General features: G+C 41.8%; 1 protein-coding gene across 2 annotated transcripts in view; it reads left to right on the forward strand.

The window, feature by feature from the left end:
* SNTG1 (syntrophin gamma 1) overlaps positions 1 to 25,872 on the forward strand; it is a 914,265-nt gene that overhangs the window by 794,167 nt on the left and 94,226 nt on the right. For both annotated transcript variants that reach the window (XM_082259744.1, XM_082259745.1), the window contains one exon: positions 9,494 to 9,623. In XM_082259744.1, coding sequence (XP_082115870.1) covers positions 9,494 to 9,623 — 130 coding nt within the window. The remainder of the gene's footprint in view (positions 1 to 9,493; positions 9,624 to 25,872) is intronic.

The following is a 25,872-nucleotide window of genomic DNA, read 5'->3' on the forward strand; positions in this document are numbered from 1 at the left end:
TTGATACACCAGGCTTGTTGATTAATGTGCAAAAATTTGCAAGGATAGAAGAATGCAATTATTGACTGAGCTCTTGAGAAAGTCCTATTGGGAGAACCGTGGTGAGTGGGCAGTGAGGGAGCCACGTCTTAATGATGAACATGGTTTACATCAATATGCATATCAACTCCACAGGAGGGTTTTCAGTGCTGTATCAGGGCTTAGTAATGCACTTTATCATGTGAATAGTTTTATGTTGTTTTAACCTTCCTAATAAAATACTTTGCTATACTAGGATAATCTTCTATGTATGATTTAAAAGGACAAATTCTGCTGAAATAGGTAAACATAAAAAAATTAATTGAAAGGTTGGAGTCAGTGGTGAAACTACCAGGGTCACAAAGGTTGCACTTGCGACCAGGCCCTGTCATTCTGTCGCCGGGCCCCAGAGGGATTGCTAGCCACAGGGCTCTCAGCTGAGAGTATCACTCCCATACAGCTCAGAGCTGGCACTTACAGTTTTCCTTCCTCCCTCCCTTCTCCCTCGCATGGATGCGAGAGGATTTGCTTCTTCTCCTTCCTCCCTCTCCTCCTGTGTGCATCTCATGAAGTGTGAAGCTAAGCAGCTCACACTTCATGCAGTGCACACACCAGGAAAGGGGAGGGGAAAAAAATAGTAGATTGGCTCTCTCCTCTCCCATCCCTGCGAGGGAAGGGGAGGAGGAACTGTTAGTACAGGCTCTGAGCTTTATGAGAGAGATGCTCTCAGCTCAGAGTCCTGCTGAGGAGGGAGGCGGCATTGATGAGCACTGATAGGCAGCACTGATAGGCTGTACTGATGGGTACTGATGGCATTGATGAGCACTGATGGGCAGCACTGATAGGCTTCACTGATAGACACTGATAGGCGGCATTGATGAGCACTGATAGATGGCACTGATAGGGTTAATAGGCAGCACTAATGAGCACTGATAGATGGCACTGATAGGCAGAACTAATTGGCGGCATTGAGACCAATGATAGGCAGGACTAATGGGCACTGATAGGTGGCATTGATGAGCACGTATACGTGTCACACTGATGGGCACTGATAGACAGCACTGATAGGCAACACTGATGGGCATTGATGAGCATTGATAGGCAGCACTTATGGGCACTGATAGGTGGCATTAAGGAGCACTGATAGGTGACACTATTTGGCACTGATAGGCGGCAGTGATGAGCACTGATTGGTGGCATTGATAGGCAGAATTGATTGGCACTGATAGGCGGCATTGATGAACACTGATAAGTGACACTGATAGGCAGCACTAATAGGTGACATTGATGAGCACTAATAGTTGGCCCTGATGGGCAGCACTGATAAGCTACACCGATTGGCACTGATGGGGCTGCACTGATGATCGGTGACAGTCTTTCCGGTTAACAGCTACCCTTTCCTCACACAGACACATGGGAGGAAAGAGCTGTCCATAACAGGCAAGTCTGATTACAAGTGATCAGCTTATCACCCCAGGGAGCATGCGGGAGGCAAGGTTCTGGGAGGCTTTCTATGGACGCCCTTCCAAAATTGGAAGCCTGGGGCCCGGTTGGAGGGGGGGGTCAGGGGAGCCCTTTATGGTTTCTTGCACCGGGCCCTGAAGGTTCTAGTTATGCCTCTGGTTGGAGTAAAATGGCAGGAGTAAGTAAGCAGTGGGTATTAAATTCTACCATCCCCATTAACCACTCTAAATCATTCGCCATGAACCTAAACTTAGACACAGCCACCATCACTCAAATACAGAATTCATTCCCATTTAAATGGCAGGAGAAGGCTCTTCCCTATTTAGTCATCCATTTGACCCCCACGGTCGACACCTTATATCAAGCAAATTATCCTCCCCTATATAGGAGAATGTTAATGGATCTACATAGATGGGGAACCCCCCCCCCCCCCCACCATGGTCGGGCAGACTGTACATGATCAAGATTAATCTTTTGCCTAGATTTCTCTATCTATTTAGAACCCTCCCTATTTCAATTAAAATGTCAGACTTACGTGGATTTCAAACCAAAACCCTGCAATTTGTGTGGGGGGAAAAAGAGACCTCGGGTAAACAAGAGCACATTATTCACACCCAAATCAAGGGGAGGTCTGGGAGCTCTAGATCTTATAAACTATTATCATGCAGCACAGTTGTCCCAACTAATTCATTTTCACTCTTCTCACCAGTTAGCGTGGATGAAAATGGAATCAGCACAATATCCCACAAAACCAATTAGTCACTTGATGTGGCTGAAACCAAAGGATAGACCAATAATGCTATGTCCTACTATCTCATTCTCATTAAGTTTGTGGGATAGATTAATGAAACCGTACGGCTTCAAGTCTCCTCACACCTCCCTGGCTCCCCTAACCAGTAATCCGGACTTTACCCCAGGTCTCAACCTGCGCAACTTTGCATGGTGGACTAATAAAGGTTTAATCCGTATAGCTGACTGTTGTGATAATAGAGGAATCCTGACTAGAACTGCTTTAAGAGATAAATATCAACTTCCTAACTCAGAGTTTTACCGTCACATTCATATTACACACTTCTTGAAATCCCTGCAAACTATTTCTAATCTCTCTACCTCAATGGAGTATTTGTGTGGGTCATATGATAAGCACACAGGTCATATTTCAAAAATGTATAGCATCCTGACCTCAAAATCAGCAAAACTATTCTATATGCAGAAATGGGAACATGATATCAATGTAACATTCAAAATTGATGAATGGTTTCAGATAGCCCAAAGTGCATCACGATCATACATAAATACAGCATTGATAGAGGCCAACTATAAGGTGTTAATGAGATGGTACATGTTTCCTGTGAGACTAGCTGCATATGTGGAGGGAGCTTCTTCCATATGTTTCCGGGGATGTGGCATGGAGGGCACGGTACTGCATACGTGGTGGTCATGCCCAAAGGTGAAATGCTTTTGGATCCGGATTTACAATTTTATTTATTCGCTAACGCAAATCAACCTAACTAAATCACCACAGCAAGCCCTGCTGGAGCTCTCCACTGTGGGAATACCAAGCCAAGCAGAAAAATTAATAGTTTTTATTTTCACGGCGGCCAGACTGGCAATAGCCAGATCTTAGGAGATCACCAACTATCCTGTTCGACCTGGTAAAACACAAACTAACATGGATTATGGTAAACGAGCATCTCTCGGCAGCCCTCTTAGACAAAAGAGCTAAGTTTGACAAAACATGGAAACCCTGGATCAAGTATCTGTATCTCTGTAATTTGAGGTAACTCCGATAGCGGAGTTTCATGGAGTGCACTCACCTCTTTCTGGGATACTACCATTTCCTTACACTACTACTCTCTTGTACTTTTTATTTTCTTCCACTTCTTCTTCTTTTCCTTTTTCATTCTTTTGGACAATATGGTCGGAGGGGATACCACTCCCCTTCAAACACTTCAATACAGTTTCTCCTTTCCTCCTTTCGGACCCCATTTAGTTCTATTTTTCTGGAGGAGGGGTGGGGACCATGACGTTCTGGATCACCTTGGTGCTAGGTGAAAGATAGATCACTGGGTGTATCTTGTAACTAAACATATTCAGTTATGAAGTATGCAGTTATTGTGACATAGTGTGGATGACATAAGGATACCCTACTTGCAATACCACGTTTGTATTGTCATGGACCCATGGAAATTTATGTTATCAAAACATGTATTGTTTAATTTTTTTGCTAAAAACTCTACCATGGAAATTCTACCATCCTTGAGGCAACTAGATTATATCCCATGCAAGTTAGTGAGAATAAACAGAAGGAAAAAAAAAATACGGTTCACTAATAAGGTGAGTAAGATAGTAAAGGAAAACAAAAAATAATTAGCATATAGAAGATTCAAGGAAACAGTTGTAGCTGACAGTTTAAAAAAAGGCCAAACACATTGTCAGTGCTGCCAAAGCACAGAAAGGGGAGGAAATTGGTAAATCTATTAAGAAAGGAGATAAAACCTTTTTTAGGTACATTAGTGATAGAAGGAAAAGATACAATGGGATAATTAAAATGCACTAATGGGAAATAAATTGCACTAACAATAACAAGATGAGGAATCATATTGGTTATAATAATGATGGTTCATTTTTAAGATTTCTGGAGACAGAGGAAGCAGAGGAACTACCTCGGTTAAAGCTTAATAAAGCGGGCCCTGACGGTATTCATCCCAGAGTTCTAAGAGAACTTTGAGGTATAGTTGTTGGACCATTAACAAATCTTTTTAATCAATCTCTTCTAACAGGAGAAGTTCCCCATGACTGTCAGGCAGCTAATATTGTGCCTATCCACAATAGCAAGGTAGAAGCTGGCAATTACAGGCCAGTGAGTTTAAAATCAGGTGTAGTCAAGGTAATGGAATAACTCCTGAAAAGAAGGATCATTGATCACTTAAAAATGCACAACTTGCTGGACCCAAAGCAGCATGGCTTTACTGAGGGCAGATTATGTCAGACAAATCTGATTTAATGTTTTGATTATATTACCAATGTTTTGGACCAGGGTGGTGCTGTGGACATAGCATAACTTGATATCAGCAAGGAATGATACAGTTCCACATAATTTAATACAAAAGTTGTACAAGGTAGGACTTAACCCTTTGGTGGTTCAGAGGATATGCAGTTGGCTAAAGGATAGATAGATACCAGAGTGTGGTTTTAAATAGGGTTCACTCGGAACAGAGACCAGTCACTAGTGGTGTATCACAAGGCTCTGTACTAGGTCCTGTTCTATTTAATCTATATATAAGTGATATAACTAAAGGTTTGTTGGGGAAGGTATGTCTTTTTGCTGATGAGACAAAGGTGTGTAATAGGATTGAAATTCCTGGAGGTGACTGTAACATGAAACATGATTTGGCCTTGCTGGAAGATTGGTCAAAGCAGTGGAGACTGCAGTTCAATGTTTCTAAATGCAAAACAACGCACCTAAGGAAAAATAATCTCCTGGGGGAGTACATTTTGGGGATACAGTGTTGGCCAGCACTACAGAGGAAAAAAATATTGAGGATACTTATTTCAGATGATTGCAAAATGAGCAAACAGTGCGACCAAACGGTGCGGGAAAAGCTAATAGAGCTCTAGGATGCATCATTAGAGGCATCACCAGAAGGAGGAATGAGGTTCTGATTCCCATCTATAGATCTTTGGTGAGACCTCATTTAGAATGCTGTGTCCAGTTCTTAATACCTCAATTACAGAAAGATATCGATGAAATAGAATGAGTCCAGAGACGGGTGACAAAAATGGTTAAAGGTTTGGGGGATAAAACCTATTGAGAGCGGCTTTAGGAACTTAATATGTACAGTCTAGAGGAAAGAGGAGGCACGACTGAAGCCTTTAACCACTCTGCAACCGCTCACAGTAATACTACTGCGGCAGAGTGGCTCGTTCCCGTCCAGCCACGTAGTATTAACGTGACTGGACTCCTCCCCTTCTGGGCGGCGATTGCGCGCCGCCGGAGGCTCGCTCCCGCTGTTTTCATTCACAGCGGGAGTCGGGCCAGGGGAGGAGCAGCGGCGATCGCCGCTGCTCTTACCCGATCGTCGGGGATCGAGTCTGGAGATCCGCCCGCTGTGTGTAAACACAGCGGGCGGATCTCCATAGTGACAGGGAGTGACAGATCGGACTGTTCAGCATAGCTGGACATCCGATCTGTCCATGAATCACATAGTCACCTCCCCCCCTACACGTCAGTAAGCACCAGGCATACATTAACCCCTCCCTCTCCAATAAAATTAACCCCTTCCCTGCCAGTGTCATTTTTACAGTAACAGTGCATATATATAGCACTGATTACTGCAGTAATGTCACTGGTACCCCCAAAAGTGTCAAAAATGTCAGTCAGGGGTCCGGTCTGTCCGCCGCAATGTCGCAGTCCCGCAAAAAAAATCGCAGATCGCCGCCATTACGCGTTAAAAAAAAACACCAAAAATGACAGAAATCTTTCCCTTTGTTAGTAAACGCAATAACTTTTGCGCAAACCAATCAAAATACGCTTATTGCGATTTTTTTTACCAAACATATGTAGCATAAAACAAATTGGCCAAAAACTTTTAAAAAAATTGGTTTTTACATCTTTTTTGGGGGGAATTTCATATAAAAAAATGTGAAAAATATTGTTATTTTTTCAAAATAAACGCTCTTTTTTTGTTTATAGCGCAAAAAGTAAAAATCGCACAGGTGATCAAATACCACCAAAAGAAAGCTCTGTTTGTGGGAAAAAAAGGACGTAAATTTCGTTTGGGTACGGCGTTGCACGACCGCGCAATTGTCAGTTGAAGTCGCACAGCGGCGAATCGCAAAAAGTGGCCTGGACGGAAGACAGCAAAATCCTCCGGTTGTAAAGTGGTTAAAGGAGAAATACAGCAAAAGCTTGTTTGGCTGTGATTTTCCTGTGGATAACAGGAGTGCAGTTCATTCTGCACCCCGTGACCCGCTTTCAGGAGACAGAGGGCTAAAACCCGCTGTCGGCTGATGTCAGTGCTAGTCCAGGCTCACGAAAGATCGCAACCCTATAGCCGGAATCCACCGACAAGCCTTTTGGACTGGCACCCGGCTCAGCTTCCCATCCCTTCCACAGCACGGCGCTCCAGTGAGCATGGGAGGGGGGGTAGAGCAGAGAGCTGCTGACTGACAGTCAACAGCTCTCTGCTCAGGGAGCTGTGAGAACCTATTGATTGGCATTGTTTGATTGCTTGGCTCTCAATCTTAGAGCTGGTGGGGGACGGATGCAGCATCGGACTAATGCTGAATCCATCTAGGTAAGTATGATTCTGAAACAAAAAACAATCCCTATACTTCTCTTGTTTTAAAAGGGTGAATAAGGTACAGGAGGGCAGTTTTTTCAATATGAAACCAAAATCAAGAACACAGGGACATGACCTTACTGGCGGAAAGTTAATCAAAATTAATCTTGCAAAGTATTTTTTTACTGAAAGAGTAGTTGATGCTTGGAGTAAACTACCAGAAGATGTAGTGAGACAGTCAACAGTAAATGGCATTCTTGGGACAAACAGATCTATATTCAAAAGAGTATATGAAAAATATGACTCTATACAAAAAAGTTAACGAAAGAAACAAAAGCCAAAAAAAAATAAAAAAAAAAATGGGCAGACTCGATGGAATACTTGGTCTTTTTCTGCCCTCACTTTTCTATATTTCTATGGGGATGAGAAAAGTAAAACTTTAAGCCTAAGTGACTTAGTGAAGACATTTTTAGAGAAGCATCAGATGGAGAATTGGAAAGGAGAGAAATAAAGAGTTCATTTTATTAGACTTTCTATTAATTTAGAAGTCACCGTTACTATTCTTTTAAAAGAAAATTATTGGAATAGCAAAAAATAAATAAATCTTACTCGCCTAGATGGCTGTAGCACTGAACCCAGCTGCAGGTGTCTCCTACCCACTCTACCCCGAGAACTGAGCGATCAAACACTGCTGGTCACTCAGTTATCACTGGCTCTCGGATCTGCCCCTCCAGCATTCCAGCACCCACTAGGAGAAGTATAGCCAAGGCTTTAAAGAAAAGAAATGTAGAGCCACAATGAGGCTTGGATCACACCTCTGCGTGTGGCTGCGGGAATCACATTTGTTCCCACACATGCAACCACCCACAGTCAAATTGTGCTGCTCTTAGGAGACGTTTGGAGCTGCCCTTAATTTTAAATGTCCTCCCACCACGCATCTCAGAATGCAGCAAGCTTGTTGGCCTGGGAACCACAGGGAAATCGCATTTAGAATTTAGATCGATTTTTTAGATTATGCGATTCCCTGCGGCTGCGTTTTTGAAAAGGTGCACTTTTTTGTGGAAACGCAGGCACAGCAGCCTATTCATTTGAATAGGCTGCCATGCATGTGCAAAAAACGGCCCGCATAAAAAGCGGATATGTGAACCTAGGGTAAATGTATGATTTGAGTAGTGGGATTTGTTTTGTTATTGACATCTTCTCATGAGAAAATAGCAATATTAGTAAAACAACTCTTGTATAATGTTTATCCCAGTCTGGTCAGATATATTTATTTACTTATTTACTGATTTGTATTTACTAAGGGTCCAGTTGAAAGCGGTGATATAGCCACATTAAGGTCAATTCACTATGCTTTATAACGAAGGCTCCAAGTATAATTATCTGTCACAATTTGTATATACATGTGTGTGTGTGTATATGTATATATCATTTTATATATATATATATAGTGGTTCACTATATGCATTGGAGGACATAGGACAGTTGGGGACTTATTGCTATCATAAGAACAAATTAGGTAAATTTAACTAAAGCAGAACTATGGAGGCACTATCAGGTGGGAAAATGCACCCAAATAGACTAATTTAAGGGCATCCGTTATTGCCTTTATCTGGAGCTGGCTGCACTACTCTTAGATGTGTTTTCTGTAGCTGGGGTACCTTTGTTCTTATGGGTACATCATTTTAACAAGCTGCCAGTCTTTGATCTATTTGCAGTAGAAAAACAATAGAATATTGCGTCTGACTTCATAATGAGAAAGCTAGTGAAAAAGAAAATAGTAGCTCACCACTTTCTGTACCAGTCACACATATACTGACACTTTTTACCACTGCTTTATGATTATCTGCTGCTGACAGACAGACTGAAAAACCAAAAGGTGGAGTGGTTGTGGACAAGCAGATGAAGGCAGATTCAGGACGACTATGGTAACTTCCTTGCTGTTACCATGGGTTTCACATAGTGTTGGCCAGATTTCTGTATGCGTAGCACAGACCGTGGTCTAGGCCAGCAGGAATACCAGAATAGTACAGTAGTTTGTGCCCTTGGTTGGTAGAATAGTGTACCATGTACTTATAGGTCTCCCATTATGGGTCTGTGCATATACAACAGAACATGTAGCAGTATAGGGTGACAGTTTGCCCATCTGTCTATTAAAGGTGTACTGATAATAAGTTGACTGATTGTCCCATTCAGCCTCTCCAACCTGGCCGTGGTATGTCTTGTGTAGCTATGACATCTTGCAAGTGTGCTACAAAGAATAACCAGATGGCTGGAATAGGATAGGGATGAACAATTAGTAAACCTTTGTCACACTGGTTGTGATGCTTGCTTTGCTGTGATCTACAGTATTTCAGGATGTCATTCCATCCTGAAATTAGTCATGTATGAATTCTGATGAATAGTCACATTTTTGAGTGGGTTGTTTCCCTTATGGTTCTGAAGTTTCCACCATCATTCAGAACCCCTGAATCAACCCCAGAATGCATGTGCCCAAGGCAATAATGCAAATGTTTGTATCCTCTATCAAGCGCAAGAGAAAAAATAGTTTACACTATATAAATATAATAAATACAGAAGAATTATGATTTTTGTGTTTTTTATTTTGAATACGCATGGTGTTGTAACCATGATCTTTTGTTCCACCCTTTGTATATTTGTTTGTGTTATCGTAAAACGTTGTTTAGTCTCAGTTGAATGTGCTTAAATCATTTCTGTATTTACAGGCAGAACGCATTTCAGATCACTGCGGTAGATGGTGTTTGCAGTGGAATAATTCAATGTTTATCTGCTGATGAGTGCATTGAGTGGCTACAATCTATATCAACTAATATTTCAAATCTCACAAAGCACAATGTAAGTAAAAAATGTCTTTTGACTAATTTTAAAAAGCATTTTTCCTGTAATTCTTTAGTTCTAATGCCTTTGAGATACCACCTTGTCTTATCTCCAAATAAGGGAAGATAAGGGCATCTTTGTAAGCAATGAATATAATACTATAACTAAGTCATTTATAAAACATTCATGAAAAGTGAGCTTCTGCCTGGGGTTTTCATTTGTATTTCTGATATCAAGATTCAGGGGCATTGTTATATAGATCTGTTATTTAGTTCTGACGGACCAGGAATTCTAAATGCAGAATGCTAATGACTATTGAAATAAATCATTGCTATTAGCAAAACATTTTCTATTGTAATGGATCGATGTTGTGCACAAATGTATGCAGCATTAAACTAATAGATTATCAATGTCAAAAACAGAGCAGTTCTTCAAGTTAAAATGTTTTCAACTTAGTTTTTTATAGGAGTAACTTGAAAGCCTGCATAAAGGTTACATTGCTGTGTTTGTCACAAACCTTTTATACATTTGCAAGAAAAGTTTTGTGATCTCTGTAATTATCTGGATGTCTGCATGAATGACTCCTAAACTGAGATCTGATCTTCATTACAAGGCTCAATTCACTAATCTATAATGCATACAATAGGAATCATTATTTTCACACAAGTGATCCTTATTTTCAGCTCCTATTGCTGAAAATAATTATTAGTATATTGATTGTTATTGCTTAATGATTTGAACTTTTAGACAAAAAGTTTAAGCAGTCCTATTTAATTTCAATATATGCAGCATTTTAGGTCACCGCCATAACTTTATTGTTTAAATATCTTAAAGCTGGGCTCCTGGCATAAAAAAACTATGTAAGTATATCCAAACACAGGAATTAAATATATTGCAGCCAGTCCTAAATTTGGTGAATGCATTAGCTTGTTTCTTTCAGGCTTACTTCCCTGTAGTTTTAACTGGTTTTCCTGGGAGTCATTTTTTGTCGCGGGGTAGCTATGCTATCAGGTATCAATTGCTGGAGGCCAATGGAGAGAGGGCTTTCCTTGCAGCTAAGTTCCGAACTCCCCTGGAGATGAGACAGGAGGAGTTAGGCCCAAAGTGGCACAGGTCACCTGCAGAGTTGCTTGCAGAAATGGGCTCAGGAACACTGCTGTTGTGCTGTTGGGGCTACTGCAGGCAGGTGGCACCTGTGAGATGTAGCAGGTAATTAGGATCACTGAGACAGAGGGTAGATGATTCAAGCCAAGGCTCGGTGCCAGGGGGGTAGCAGAGGAGACAAGGCCAAGTGGAAGCCAAAATCTGTACAGGTAGCCAGCAGAGGAGATCCGTTAAACAAGCCAAGGTCAAAGTCAGGAAGCAAGCCGGAGACAGAACTGGAACAAGCCGAGTCGGGAAACAGGAATCACAGGAAACATGGGAATGTTGGTAGCAACTGAAGATCAAACAGCACTTAGAGAAGGGCTGGCTCCCTTATAAAGGTCCAGGTGAGGGGCTGATGGAGTTGCTTGGTCCTAGATCCCTTCTCCTGTTCTGACGGATACTGGGTCCTAGAGCCCTCCTGCTATTGGTGCCCTGATATACGTTTACTCCTCCACTATATCTATGGAGAGAACCATGGTTGTTATACAGGTTGGATTTCAAGCATGTCTGCCATTGTTCATCTCTATTGGTAGTTTTGTGTTTAGATACACTTTAATTTCATTATTTATTTATTGAAGGCTCAATACATGTGTTTTTGAATAGTTTTCTAAAAATGCTATGATTTTTTTAAATATCAGCACAGTAATAACTTGCACAGCATGATTACATCCTGAATTAGGCTCTGCTATATCAGGGAATAAGCCATGACTTCATCAACATGGTGCTACTTTCCCAATGAGTAGGTATGAGTTGGATTTTTGACCAAACTTTATAACCTAATTGCAGAATAAAATATGAGGTTGCTTACCTGTCAATGATGTCGGATATGTGGGTCACAATATTGCCTAAACAGGATTGAATATCCTTTGGTAGCTAATACAGTTTACATACCTGTTTTTCAACTGTGTATTCAACAGTTTGAAGTTCAGATTTAAAGAATCAAGATGCTTCACAGAGTATGGGCACTATTGATATAGGAACATCCGTTTTGTGGTGTCCTGCCCTATAAAAAGAAGTCACAAAAACATTGGTTATTTTCCTGTTCACTCTTCCTGAAAAGGATTTGCTTTTTTGAATCTTGCTCCACCCCTAAAAAAAAAACCTCAGTGTTGGAATGTAGTCCAAACCAATGTTTTGTACTGTAAAAATACAATCCAAGTTTAATAAACAGTATACTTGGCACTTTAACAGCAAAGAGGAGAGTGTTAACCACTTCTGGACTGGAAGAATTTGCCCCCTTAATGACCAGGCCATATTTTGCGATTCGACACTGCGTTACTTTAACGGATAATTGCGCGGCTGTGCGGCACTTTACCTAAATGAAATTGAAGTCCTTTTTCCCCACAAATAGAGCTTTCTTTTGGTGGTATTTGATTACCTGTGAGATTTTTATTTTTTGCGCTATGAACAAAAAGAGTGACAATTCTGAAAAAAAAAACATTTTCACATTCTGCTATATAACCTACCCCCCCCCCCCCCCAAAAAAAATGTAAAAATTAAAATTTTTTAACATTTTAGGTCAATTTGTTTTCCACTACATATTTTTTGTAAAAAAAATCGCATTAAGTGTATTTTGATTGGTTTGCACAAAAGTTATCGCATCTACTAACTACGGGAAAGATTTATGTCATTTTTTTTATTTATTTTTTTTACTAGTAATGGCCGTGATCTGCGATTTTTAGCGGGACTGCGACATTGCGACGGACAGATCGGACCCCTAACTGACATTTTTAACACTTTTGGTGCACTGTTACTGTAATAATGACACTGGCAGGGAAGGGTTTAACATTGTGGGTGATCAAGGGAATAGATGTGAGCCTAGGGGAGTGATTCTAACTGTGGGGGGCGTGGCTTGTGAAATTCTCATAGAGACCTGCGATCCTATATAGAAATATCACAGGGGCTCTATGATCATTCCAGGGAGAAGAACGGTCAGCTGTGTTTACAACAGCCGACCGTCCTTCTCTCTCAGCGGGGAAGGATCGCGGGTGTCAGGCGGCAATCGGAGCCGCCTGCCCCCTGCACACTGACGACTGGGGGCGGGAGCACGCTCGCCCCCCTAGCTCCCTGTGCGCAACCGAGGTATACCTACGGTGGTTTGCGCAGGAGCGGCTACCTGCCGCATGGCGGGCAGTCGTAAAGTGGTTAAATTATTTACATTTTAGGGTATGTTTATACCATTTATGCAAAAAAGCTGATTAACATTTGACATACCCTTTAATAATACCAACCAAAGTCACTTACATAATCCTGCATACCTCCAAGACTGTGAATTTCCAGGAGACAACCTCATTATTTAGCCAAAATAAGCTCACTAAGAGCAAGATAACGCAAAGTCTCTTATACCCAAACAAGTTGGATGGGTATTGGGCAATCTAGCATTTCCCATGCCTAATACCATACAGATGTGCCACTTCCCACACATTCCCATGGTTCTGTTTTCTTAATGTTCCAACTAGAGTATCTGAGGGGAGCAAGATCCTAACCACCTGCCTGAAGCCATGTTCAGAATTCTCCAGCAATACGACCTTAGGATAAGAATTGTAGAAATGCATTAAGATGATAGAGGCTACAAATTATTTTCACTGTACTGAGAATAGTAAGTTGTTGTGAACTTTTCAAAATATCACCTGGGTGCTCCGCAATGCTTCTGAGACAGTGCTTCATGGATGAAACAAAATTACAAGATTGGGCAGAAATGTACAGTATTATGTACAAGTATGTAAAAGTTCACACACCAAAACATCAATACTACTATGATGCATGGTGAAGGAGGAATTATGGTTTCCATTTGCTTTGCTGCCTCAGGACAAAAGTTTGCTATTAAAATTGTATCAAACATTTTACAGAATGTAACAATATGTGGACCTTAATACCTAACAACCAGGGAAACCTCCTTTAGCAGCTATTTTCCCACTAAATGGTTCTTGTGATCTTTAAAGAGATTTGTTTAAAAAGCTTTTTATTTTCATGCCATGCCACATCACATTTATTTTAGATTGAAGTCTGGTCTGACTGCATGAGAATGCAATTTGTTTTTATTTAAGCCATTCTGTCATTTGTTTGCTATTTACTATTGTCCTGTGCTTTAAGCCTAGTACACACTGCTAGTTTATTTTTTTCGTTCAACCTAGTGGGCTGAACAAAAAAACAAATTCACAGCTCGGGTCGTAGCCGCTGTACTAACATGTGAGTATGTTAGTACAACAATCACCCCTGCTGTTCCATTGTGTTCAGACAGGAGGAAAGCCCCCGCACTAGAGCACTCCAGTCAGTGGCTGAGAGCGCTGATTGGGAAGCGGTCAGCAGGCCTTCTTTGGTCTTGCCCCTTCGACAGAAGCTGGCCGAACCAATGGCGCCCGCTGCTGTGTGAGCCAATAAGGAGAGAGAGACCGGGGAGAGTCGCTGCTTTCATGCACATCGCTGAATTGAAATGGGGCTCAGGTAAGTGTTGGGGGGACGAGAGCTGCACCCAGAATTTTTTTTATACCTTAATGCATACATGGGCATGCACATGGGGTGTGGCAAGTGTGCCTATGCACACCCTAATCCCTACATGTGGTGCTGATTCCCCCTACTGCCTGAGCTTCCCCAATGTTGCCCCCCCTCCACAGTGCTGATGGCCTCCCTTCCCTCCTCTTCCCCCAGCTGCTACGGAGTCGGTTTTAGGAAGGGGAGTGGGGAAAGGGGCTACTTAATATGTAGTTTCTTTTCTAAATGAACACAGTAAATACACTCACTCACTGTGTTCATTCATAACCAGAGACCTTCAAATGCTATATTGCCATGGTGCCATACTAAAATGCCACATTTTTCCCATTTTTCGGTGAAATGCCATATTTCGCAGATTTTTGGGAAAATGCCACATTTTGTGCAATATTTTGCCTTATTTGGGCCAAGCTTCGAGAAAAAAATAGAAATATTCTAAGTGGTTCTGCTAAAACCCATAAAAGCAGGTAAGATCCGCCATTGCAGGGCAGGATCCCAAGGTGCTGAGGATTCCCCAAGTAATGTGAGGGATTCCCATCTAAGGATTAAGAGCCATTAGCTCAAGCTCATCACAGGTCAACGTGGGTCATTGTAGGGTATTAGGTCCCATTCCAGTTACTACCTGGAGCTAACTACTAACGGTACCTAATACCCTACAATGACCCACGTTGACCTGTGATGAGCTCGAACTACCAGATGACCTTAGTGCAGATTACAAATTCCCCTTCTGGATCACCATGAGGATTAATTACCTACGTAAAAATCCATTAGCAGGGAGGAGGACCATAGAGAAACGTGTGTGTATGTATGTATGTATGTATGTATGTATGTATGTATGTATATATATATATATATATATATATATATATATATATATATATATATATATATATATAAGATTCCTTTCCTACGTCCTTCATACCAAGCTGAAGTGTATTACTGAAGTCATCGCTTGTGTTTTACATTTTCATGTTTTCATAATTCAAAATGCCTAAAGTTGCTAGTTCAAACGAAACCCTTTTCAAGAAGTGGATTAATGGTGACAGCAATTTCGCCGTGGAAGGTGGGAAGATATTCTGCAAGTTGTGCACAAAATTGGTAAGTTTTTATTCAGTTTTCTTTGAGAACTCTTCTTATACTCATTGGAAAGAGGATTAAGCCCAAAGTACAGGCTGTCCTGACCAGGAATTGTGGCTGGGAGGAAGTCAGGAGCGTGGCCACGAACCTCGAAGGAAAGGAATCCCTGCTGAAAGAAGAATGGGACGCTACAGACGTGCTGGCAATGAAATACGTGCCTGGAACGTCAGCCGACGTAGAGAGGACTTTTTCAAAATTAAAGTACATCCTCAGCGACCGTCGCCTCACATTTTTCTATGGAGAGCATAGTCTTTCACGTAGAATTATACTATAATTAAAACTCATTTTTTTTTCTAAATACCTGTAAATAGTAATAAAGTAGGTAATATGATTCAAGTTGCACAATTTAATATCCCTTTTACGATGGGAAGGGGGGTGGAAAGTTGAAAAATAAACGCCACAACAGCTAAAATAAATGCCACATTTGGCCAAAATAAGTACCATATTACCACATTTTTAGTGTCATATTTCGTAAAAAAAAATAAAAATGCTACATTTTGAAGGTCTCTGTTCATAACTAATTCATAATCAATTTGTAAATGAACAGGAAGCCTCTCAGCACAGAGTACTTCCCATTTATTCACTTTCCCATGCAGCTAAGGCTGAAGAGAAAGTGTGTGATTGAGCTTTGGGGTGCACACCCTAATACAATAGGCTGTGCACACCTATGAAAGCATAGAACCTTAAAAACCAATGCCTCATTTCACACTGTGTCCTGTAGCCTTGCTGTGTTCAGTTTAAATTCTGCTGTGGTGGAAGAGCTGCTTCCTGCTGCCAATAGAGACACTGGTTCTGTACTGGACCAAATACTGTCTGCTTTACTGTAATTGTGCCCTTTAGTGATGGCTGGTAACCGTTTTCTCAACACCAAAACAGCAGGAGCATCGGAAACACACTACAATATTTGAAATTCATCTTTAAACACATAGTACATCTCATTGAGTTTTTGATTTACAGGCTACAGAAAAGAGGGCAAATGATGAATTAGTACTAAAAGTGCACATTTCCTCTGAATGCATAAATACATAGTCACTAGTAGATTTTCTTACAATCCATAATGTAAAAGCTTCACTAAGTCAAACTCAATAGAAAATACTGTATGTCAGAAATGATTTGCTGAATGTACCAAGGTGAAAGTATGCGAGCCATAGATTTTATTGAAAACAAAGCAATTTTTAGTGCACAGCAGTGCATAGTATAAAACCGTATGATGTCCTTAGTGAGCAAGTTTCCTAGAATTATTCTAAGATGTAGAAGCTGCAGCAAGCCAAGGAAAGATAAATATATTACAGAAATGATTTGCTGAACATACAGCAGTGTGGAAGTATGAGTAACATAGGTTTTACTGATAACCTTTTATTTCAACAATTCATATTTTAAGACACACTTTATCAAGATCATCTTTGCTTCATAGTCCTAGAAGTAAAAATGCAAAGGTTTTATAGAAGACTCAGATACTGATCTACAAAATGAGTAGGCATGTCTGAAAACAAATAAAGGGCAAGATCATTCAATATGTAATAGCCACTGTGTAAAAACACAGTAGAGAGCTGTTTAAAAATAAAACCAATTTCAAACGTATTTTGGATTTAGTACACTCTTGTTTCACAAGGTTGGAATAATTGTACACATTGGAGAAAGATATCTGTACAAATGTATCCAAAACCACAAATTGAATACAGGAAATACATTTTGTTTATTTTTTGTACTTTAAATGTTCAATGAAATAATGAGATTCCTAGCCACCATTTAAAGTTTTTGGAAATCTTCAGTTCAAGATGGCTTATGGAATCACATTGACTTGAGAAACATTCAGAGGAATTAGAAAATATGTGAAGTGTAGAACCTGTATAACCACTAGAGGTAAACGCAAAAAATAATTTTTGAAGTACACAAACATTTATGTAACAATAAATGCGAACTAACTGCTATAGATGTAGATGACAGGGAAACTTAACTTGTATAGAGTTTTTTTGCAATTCTAAAATATTTGTAGCCAAAAACTATGTTTGAACTTTGCTATTTCTTTAAATTATATGTAAACCAAGAATAAAAATGTAATATAATGGAGCCTACCAGTCCTTAGATCTGGTGGTTGCATTAATCTTTATTATTTATTTTTATTTTTTACTTTATTTCCACTTGGTGGTTCCTGCCACACATACACTTCCTGCTCAATTTAACAACTGACAATGCTTACTCAGTGTACTGTATCTGTGGAAAAGCAGTGTTGTCATCCTAGAATGGGAGATGTGCTAGGATTACAGAACACCGCCTCATCTTCTGCACAGCATAGGGAGTTTCTGTAATGCATATAGAGAATTGGCAACAAAGCTTACTGATAAGCCAGCAGAAGTAGAGAACACAGAACGTTATCAGCTCTCAAGATTCCTGCTATGATCAACAAGTATACAGATCTACAGATGATGTCCAGGGGGAGGGCGAAATGCGTCTAGCAAAGTAGAGCGTACAACGTCACATCCGGCCGAAGGAACGCACGCTGCGGGAAGCAGGAACCACAGTGCCGCAATCAGTTGATCATTTTAATTTTAAATGTAAATGGATACTTTTTCATCAATAAATTGATATACTTCACCATGGTGGGCTTTATTTCTACATGTCACTGAGGAGGAACTTGTCCAGCATTCATACTCAGCAGCCGTTCGCTTACCAATCAGGATACAGTGCTTTGGACACAGGCTCTGGATACAAGTTTGTCCTGGAGAGGGCACATCAACCCAACACAGTCTTTGTTATACAGGCCATTACTCCACAGAGTCCTGGTGATTAGGAAAGCTGAAGGGGAGCACGAGCACTATTTTGTGATTGGAGCACTAAAGCATTTTCCGGCACCTTTTGCACTTAAGAACATTATATATTGATTTTGGAGGACTGTATATATATTTTTTTTTTTTTTAGGTTGGAAGATTGGATATCACTATGTACCATTTGCACTGTTTGCACTGAGCACTTTATAATCATTTATGTCAATTGATTATTGTTCATTTATTTATTAATTTATTTATATAATTTCTGAATTACATATACAGCAGCGCTGACACTCTTATACTTTTCAAGTATTTTTTTGCACCCATGGAACAGATATAGCAACATTTTTTCAATAATTTATTTGGACCAAATCATTTGGTGGAGAGGGGTTTTTGGTGTGGGGTTGTTTTTCAGGTGTTGGGCTTGGCCCCTTAGTTCCAGTGAAGGGAATTCTTAAGGCATCAGCATACCAAGACATTTTGGACAATGTCGTGCTCCCAATGATGTGGGAACAGTTTGAGGTTGGCCCTTCCTGTTCCAACATGACTGCACACCAGTGCACAAAGCAACGTCCATAAAGACAAGGATGAGCAATTTTGGGGTGGAGGAACTTGACTGGCCTGATCTCAACATGAAAGAACACCTTTGGGATGAATTAGAGCGGAGAATGCAAACATTCCCATAGACACACTCATAAACCTTGTGGTCAGCCTTCCCAGAAGAGTTGAAGCTGTTCTTGCTGCAAAGGGTGGGCCAACTCAATATTGAACCCTACAGACTAAGACTGGGATGCCATTAAAGTTCATGTGCATGTTAAGGCAGGTGTCCCAATACTTTTGGTAATATAGTATAGCTGGAAGCAATTACCTTAAAACAATTTCAGTTTCTTGCATATCATCCTAAAACTACAAAACAGGGTATGGCTAATGTGTGGAAATCTCCCAGTCTATTTCCATTAAATAAAGCATCACATCACCTGGTTTATGGTCAAGGACAAATGAGCAGCAAAATTGAACGGTAACATGGGTATTCTCCTTCTCTTCATTTTCCATTTCCTATGTTCCCTGTCAAAATACAAAGATGCCACCAATGCCACATTCTCCATTCATTAGTTGGTCTGTCATCTCTTCAGTTTCCTAATGCCTATTTAATGTAATGCCTATTTAATAAATTACTGTATATAATTGCACCAATTCGTATCTGTAACATAGTCCCACTAAGTTGCAGCAGACATGTTATTGCACTATTCTGTACCTCTGTCTGTGCAATTTCTGTAATTTTGAAGTTTTCGCAATTATATAGGCAATGGAGCTTGGTGGTATGTTATTCTTTCTTTATTTAGATGTATGCACCTTAAAAATAAAAATACAAAAATATTATTGAAAAATAAAATAAGCACAGATATAATTACAAGAGTCTATATTATTTTCTTGAAACAAGAACAATGTTGAAAACATTATAAAACACTTAGTTTGAGAACCAAGCACCATGATCTTTCTTTCCCCCAGCTGTAGCCCTTAGGGCACATCTTTGCCACCTGTAAAGATTAAAGTGGTTCTAAAGCCTTGTTTTTTTTTAACCTTCATTCATGCCCTGAATTAAGGTAAAAAACATCTCACTATTTACACACCCCCCCCCCTTCTCAAAACACTTACCTGAGTGTCTTGCCCATATAACAAAGCAAAAAAAAAAAAAAAACAGAGCAAATATGTCTAAGCTGAGACAGTTAATGAGACATGCCTTAGAAACTGAGATTTTTGAGGTTTCTGCAAAGGAATTTTCAAACAGATCAAGCTAGGGAAAAGCCCAAGCCCTGATGGCTTTATTTCACAATACTATAAGATGTTTGAACCTATATTATCCCCTCCTTTCCTGAAAGCATTTATCAGCCTAGGTGTTGGGACTCTTCCCCCTTCCAAATTGCTGGAAGCACAAATTGTTGTCATGCATAAAGAGGGAAAAGACCCACAGTTCTGTGCAAGCTACAGGCCTATATATTATTCAATGCAGATCTTAAAATCTTTGCAAAGATTCTGTTGAATCGCCTTCTCCTGCTCATCCCATTGTTAATACGCCTAGAACAAGTGAGCTTTGTCCCGGGCAGGAAGGCCAGAGACAGCACCCCAAAAGCTTTAAAAATTCCTATATGGGCACAAAAATGGAGAATAGACTCAGTCCTTCTCTCGACTGATGTGGAGAAGGCATTCGACCGGATCGAGTGGGATTACATGTTTAAGGTTCTCAAAAACATTGGTCTTCAGGTGCATATGATGTCTTGGATTGGAGCCATCTATTCTTCTATGGTAGAAAAGTTAGAGTAAACGTGACTTTTTCAGATAACTTGAGTATAAAGAATGGTACTAAACAGGGGTCAAACAAAAACAAAAAAAAAACCCCAGCTTAACTTGCCAGCCAGTCTGCAGCAAACCCAATTTTTTTATTTAATATGTTTTTTATTGAGTTTTATACGGATTATACAAGCATGAAAAAGAAAAGAAAAAGGGGGGGTCTCCCCAGATTATATACAGTTAGGCAATCCCTGCTCGTCATAACTAGAACCAATGCAGAAAACATACGGTTTAATATACCTACAAAAATCAATATTTCTGGGATTGTTAAGCATTTTAGTCCAGTTGTTTAAGCGGGGGCTCTCCAATAAAGAGAGGAGAGAAAGAAAAGAGAGAAAAAAAAGATGGAAAAAAGAGAGCTGGGGAGGGGAGAAAGGAAAAAAAAAAAGGAAGGGGGTCCCTTGGTGTTTCACCAGTCTTGACGTTCTAACCTAGAGAGGCCTCAGCCATATATGAAGCGTATATGTTAGTGTGGGTAAATGTTAACCAACATGACCAAATCTTACGTGCCAGAGATACCTGACCACGAAGATCCAATGTCATGTCTTCCAGGTAGTAAGTACGGTCGACTGCCCGCAACCATTGAGGTATCGAGGGGACTGTAGACTGTTTCCAATATTTTGGGATTAATGCTTTGGCTGCATTTAAAAGGTGAGGGGTAATAGACTTTTGATACTGGGCCGGAGGAAGTTTAGTGTCATGGAATAAGACAGACAACGGATCCCTAGCAGTAGGTAAACCCTGAATCTCTTCAATTAAAGATAGTACGCTAGTCCAAAAGGGTCGGATTGCTGGGCAGAACCACCATATATGTGCGTGCGTAGCTCTAAGCCCACAGCCTCTCCAACAGGCAGCCGAGAGAGATGGTGTCATCCTCTGTAGCTTAACGGGGGAGTAGTGCCATCTAGTGAGAAACTTATAATTGGCTTCTGCTGTCCGCGCCGATGTTCCTGAACTATGAGACAATTGAAGAATAACCTCCTCCTGTGTCGGCGAAAAAGTACATTTAAAATCTAGTTGCCACTGTTTCAAAAAATGTGGGGTGGAGTTGGGGCTTAGTGCGTCCAATGCCTTATTAAACTTTGATAATAAACCTTTACCTGATTCGGGGCGTGCTAGGATTTGTTCAATCGGGTTCAGGGAGTGTATGTTGCGTAAGGGGTAAGGCAGTTTTTTCACAAATTGCTGAAGTTGGTGGTATTTCCAACAATCCATAAATGTCTTTGGTGAGGCCTGGCATATTTTAGAGAATGGGAGTATTCCTTCCATCCCCGTTATATGATGCAACTCATAACCAGTTATGAGTAAGCGGCTGTATGTGCCGTGAAACGCGTTAACCTTGGATTGCCTGTTCCCCTGCACTGTCTGTTTATCTATGATTTGAAGAATAAAAAAGTACTCTTTTTACTTTCATCTACCTGAGTGCGGTTCTACTACTTCTTTCCACCAAGAGATAGTCAAGTCTTGAATATGAATTATGTGTTTTGGAAAAATACGAGTAATCCCTATCTGAAGGGTGGAAAACACGCCAAGCATCTATTAATTGAAATTCATGCAATTGTGTACGCAAATAGTTTAACCGTTTATATGAGATATAAGACTTACCAGAGGAGGTATCCAGCAGGGGGTCCATAGTGACGTTGAAATCGCCTGCCACCACTGATATTCCGTCAGCAAATTCATGGAACGTACGCAGGGTGGTCGTTAAATAAGACACTTGATCTTGATTAGGGGCATAAACATTTGCAAAAGAAACAACAGTGCTGCCCAGGGTGCCCTTCAGGAACAAATAACGCCCAAATCTATCAGCTACCATTTGTATGAGTTTAAAGGGTGAGCCTTTACGGAACCCTATGGCGACTCCCTTGGAGTTACGAATATCCGAGAGGCTATAGTACCAAGTAGGGTACGTGGGGGTGGTCAATTTAAGATTTGAGGTGTGGGTAATATGAGTCTCCTGCAGGAACACTACTTCTCCTTTCAGCGCATTCAGTTCCCTATATAGACAATGCCGTTTAGCTGGAGTATGAAGCCCCCTTACATTATAGGATAAATATGTCACTTTCGACATTGAAATCTAAACCGGATATATACCAATATCCACACATAGACTGGTGTACACCAAGGGGGGGAAAGGAACAGTAGAAAAAAAAAAAAAAAAAAAAACAGGGAATAGAAGGAAAAAGGTTGTCGCCATAGCGACAGTATGTCGGGGAGGAACACTCACCAAAGAGCGGAAAAACGGTGATCCCTCAGCCGCGGTCCCACCTGGAGACCCGCTACCTGGTGGGAGACGCAGGTGAGGGAAAGCCGAGCTCCACTCAAGAGTTTGGGAGGGGTGAGCAGCGAGAGGGGGGTCAAGGCAGAACCAGTCAGAGATAATAACCCTGAAAAATCCGGAGCCCCTCCGCGGGACTTCGCCAGGTAGCTGCAACATTTATCAAATTATCACTTTTTCTCTCTCTGTATCTTCAAAATAGCCCCCCCAAAAAAAAAGATATGGTTGACCTCTGTTCGTCTAAACCGAAACATAAGGGGCCAAAAAATGACCATAGGGCCTTAAAGGACCAGTCCAACCTATCAGTCAGTCAATCAGTTCCAAAAAAAAAAAAGGAGGGGGCCAAGTCCAAAAATAGTGCAATATTGTAATTGCTAATATTCAAGTAATATTCAAGTGGATTTGTCAGAGGGAGATTTCCGTGGTTTCTGTGGTTTAGGCGTCTTCTGCCAGATAGCCTCTACAGATGGGGTTGGATCCAGGAAAGCTTGCCAATATTCAAGTAATAATCAAGTGGGCTTGTCAGAGGGAGATTTCCGTGGTTTCTGCGATTTAGACATCTTCTGCCAGGCAGCATCTACAGATGAGGCTGGAGCCAGGAAAGCTTCATCTTGCCAGCCCGGGAGGTCAGGTATTGGTATATTAAGCGCCGTGCAAAAGCCCTCCAGATCTTCGGGGAATCGCAAAGTTGCAGTGCGTCCTTCTCTAGATGCGATTAGACAGGAGGGAAAGCCCCACCGGTATGTTATAGCGGTCGCTCTCAGCTTTTCTGTGAGGGGCTTTAATACCCTGTGGCGCTCCAAGGTCTCCCTAGCCAAGTCAGGATAAAGCGACAAAGGTGCCCCATCAAAGTCCAGGTTTTGGACTTCCCGAGCTCTAAGCATTATACGCTCCTTCTCAGGATAGTGATGGATCCTGCATATGATATCTCTTGGGGTCTCTGTCTGCAGGCTGTGGGGGCTAAAGGCCCTATGGGCTCTATCAATCCTCATTAACTTGTCAACAGGGAGGCCGAGCAGCTTGTTGAAAATGCCACTTATCGTAGGGAGCAGATCTGGGTCCTTGATGGCTTCAGGCAGACCTCGGATTCGGATATTATTACGCCTGCTCCGATTTTCCTGGTCCTCAATTTTATACAGGGCCATCCTATGTGCTAATGCTTGACGTTTGGAGATAGCTTGGAGTTCTTGGATTGCAACAGCATGTGAATCTAATCTATGCTCGGACTCCTCAACCCGGGTTAATACCTGATTCAGGTCCGCCCGGACTGAGGATACCTCTTTTTTCATTGATTTTTCCAAACCCCTCAACATAGAGGCTAAATCCGCCTTTATAGGAAGACCGCTTACAAGCGCAGCTACTGTAGATTGGCTCGGGGAGACATCCGTCCCGTCCAAGCACCAGGATGAGGCTGGCGATCTATGGGAAGCTGACGCCTATGGGGAGGGCCGGAGCGGGCACCCGGCGTATGGTCCGAGCCCCCTGCTTCCAGCAGCTCCTCGGTCTCCACTGCCAGATACTTTTTTATAGAGCCGGTGGTCGGCTTCTTTTGTGGTTGTGTTGTTCTCAAAGTCCTTCTCCCCATAGCTGACAGGCGGCACAACAACCAGATCCACACCCAACAGGCCCTGCGGCTCAGATGCACAAGCAGCCCAGGTTGCTCTAAGGTAGATGTGTAAGGTCAGGGGACACAAAGAACCCCAAACCCAAAAATCCCAATGGCTCGGCGGCACAGCTGCTCAACAGATCCGCAGGTCAGCGATCAATGCGTACGGCAATTCTCAATACAATTCTGCGGCTTAGTGGCTTGGCGGCTTAGCGACGGGATTCAGTGCAGCTTGGTTTAGCGGTTCAGCGACTTAATACTGCAGCGCTATCCCGCCTCGGATGCTGCGATACACAGCCACTAACAAGCAGGCTAGCAGGCAAAGTGAGCAGGCAAACAACCTGGCAGTTCTTAACTAAAGTCTCAGTCTCAGTCACCACTTAGTCTCTGCTTTGTCACTGCTTTGACACTGTGCTTGACACTGTGCTCACTGACCCACTGAGCACTGTACACTCTGCTCAGCCTGGTGGCTTAGGGTCATAACAATATTGGCAGCTCTACGGCTTGGTTCAGCTCCACTCCACTCCAATGGCAATGGCTTGGCTCGGCTCAGCCCCACTCAGGCAGCCCAGAGGCAGAAGAGCAGAAGTCTAGTCGGGAGATCTGCCCGACAATCCTCCGCTCCTCCGCTCGGCGGCTTAGCGACTCGGTATAGAGCTGCACAGTGCGGCTTAATAGACTGATAGTCCGGTGATCCGACGGTATTCTGCTCAGTGCAGTCCTTTGCTCGGTGCGGCGGTACCTCGGCTCAGTGTAGCCCCACTCTGTGCGGCGGTACCTCTGCTCAATGCAGCCTCTGCAGCCCCTGCTTGTGTGGCGGTACCTCGGGTCAGTGTAGCTCCGCTCGATGCGGCTTGATTGTCCGGCAGTATCCCGGCTCGCTCTCTGCTGTGCACGTTGGTCAGGCAGCAATTAGCAATCAATTAGCTGGCAGACAGAGTGAGCCAAACACCTGGCGGTTCTCACGGAGGAGCTCAGGAGCTCAAGGAACGTACGTCCTCACCCCCTCATGCTCAGGCAGCTGCAGCAAACCCAATTGTTGTGTCTAACAGTGCATGTTAAAAACAGGGATTTAGTCTTCAAATACATGCTTAAGCTGCAGAGGCTGCGACAAAGCACCCCAGTATTATCTGCAGTCCTATACATTTATAGAGCCTCCATAATAGGAACACACATATAATAATGGACAGATTGAGGGCAGTTATGCTTGGAACGAGCCCACTCCTTAAAGGCACAGGGGTGCACTGGACACCCAGCAAATAACACAAAGGCAGCAAAGGTGTCCAGTGCGACCCTCACTAAATTACCAACGATACAAACAAATGGCAACTGCTCCAAACTACAACTTGACTTAACAGCAAGGAGCCCATAGAAGGGTGATGTATGTCAAACAAAAACAAAGAAAAATTCCCAGCCCAACTTACCAGGTAGCGTGCAACAAATAGAATAGTTCTTCCTAATAGTTCACATTAAAAACAGGGGTTTCGTTTCAGC

Source organism: Pelophylax lessonae (assembly GCF_965119305.1).
Source record: "Pelophylax lessonae genome assembly, chromosome: 5".
In the NCBI taxonomy this organism is placed as follows: Eukaryota; Metazoa; Chordata; class Amphibia; order Anura; family Ranidae; genus Pelophylax; species Pelophylax lessonae.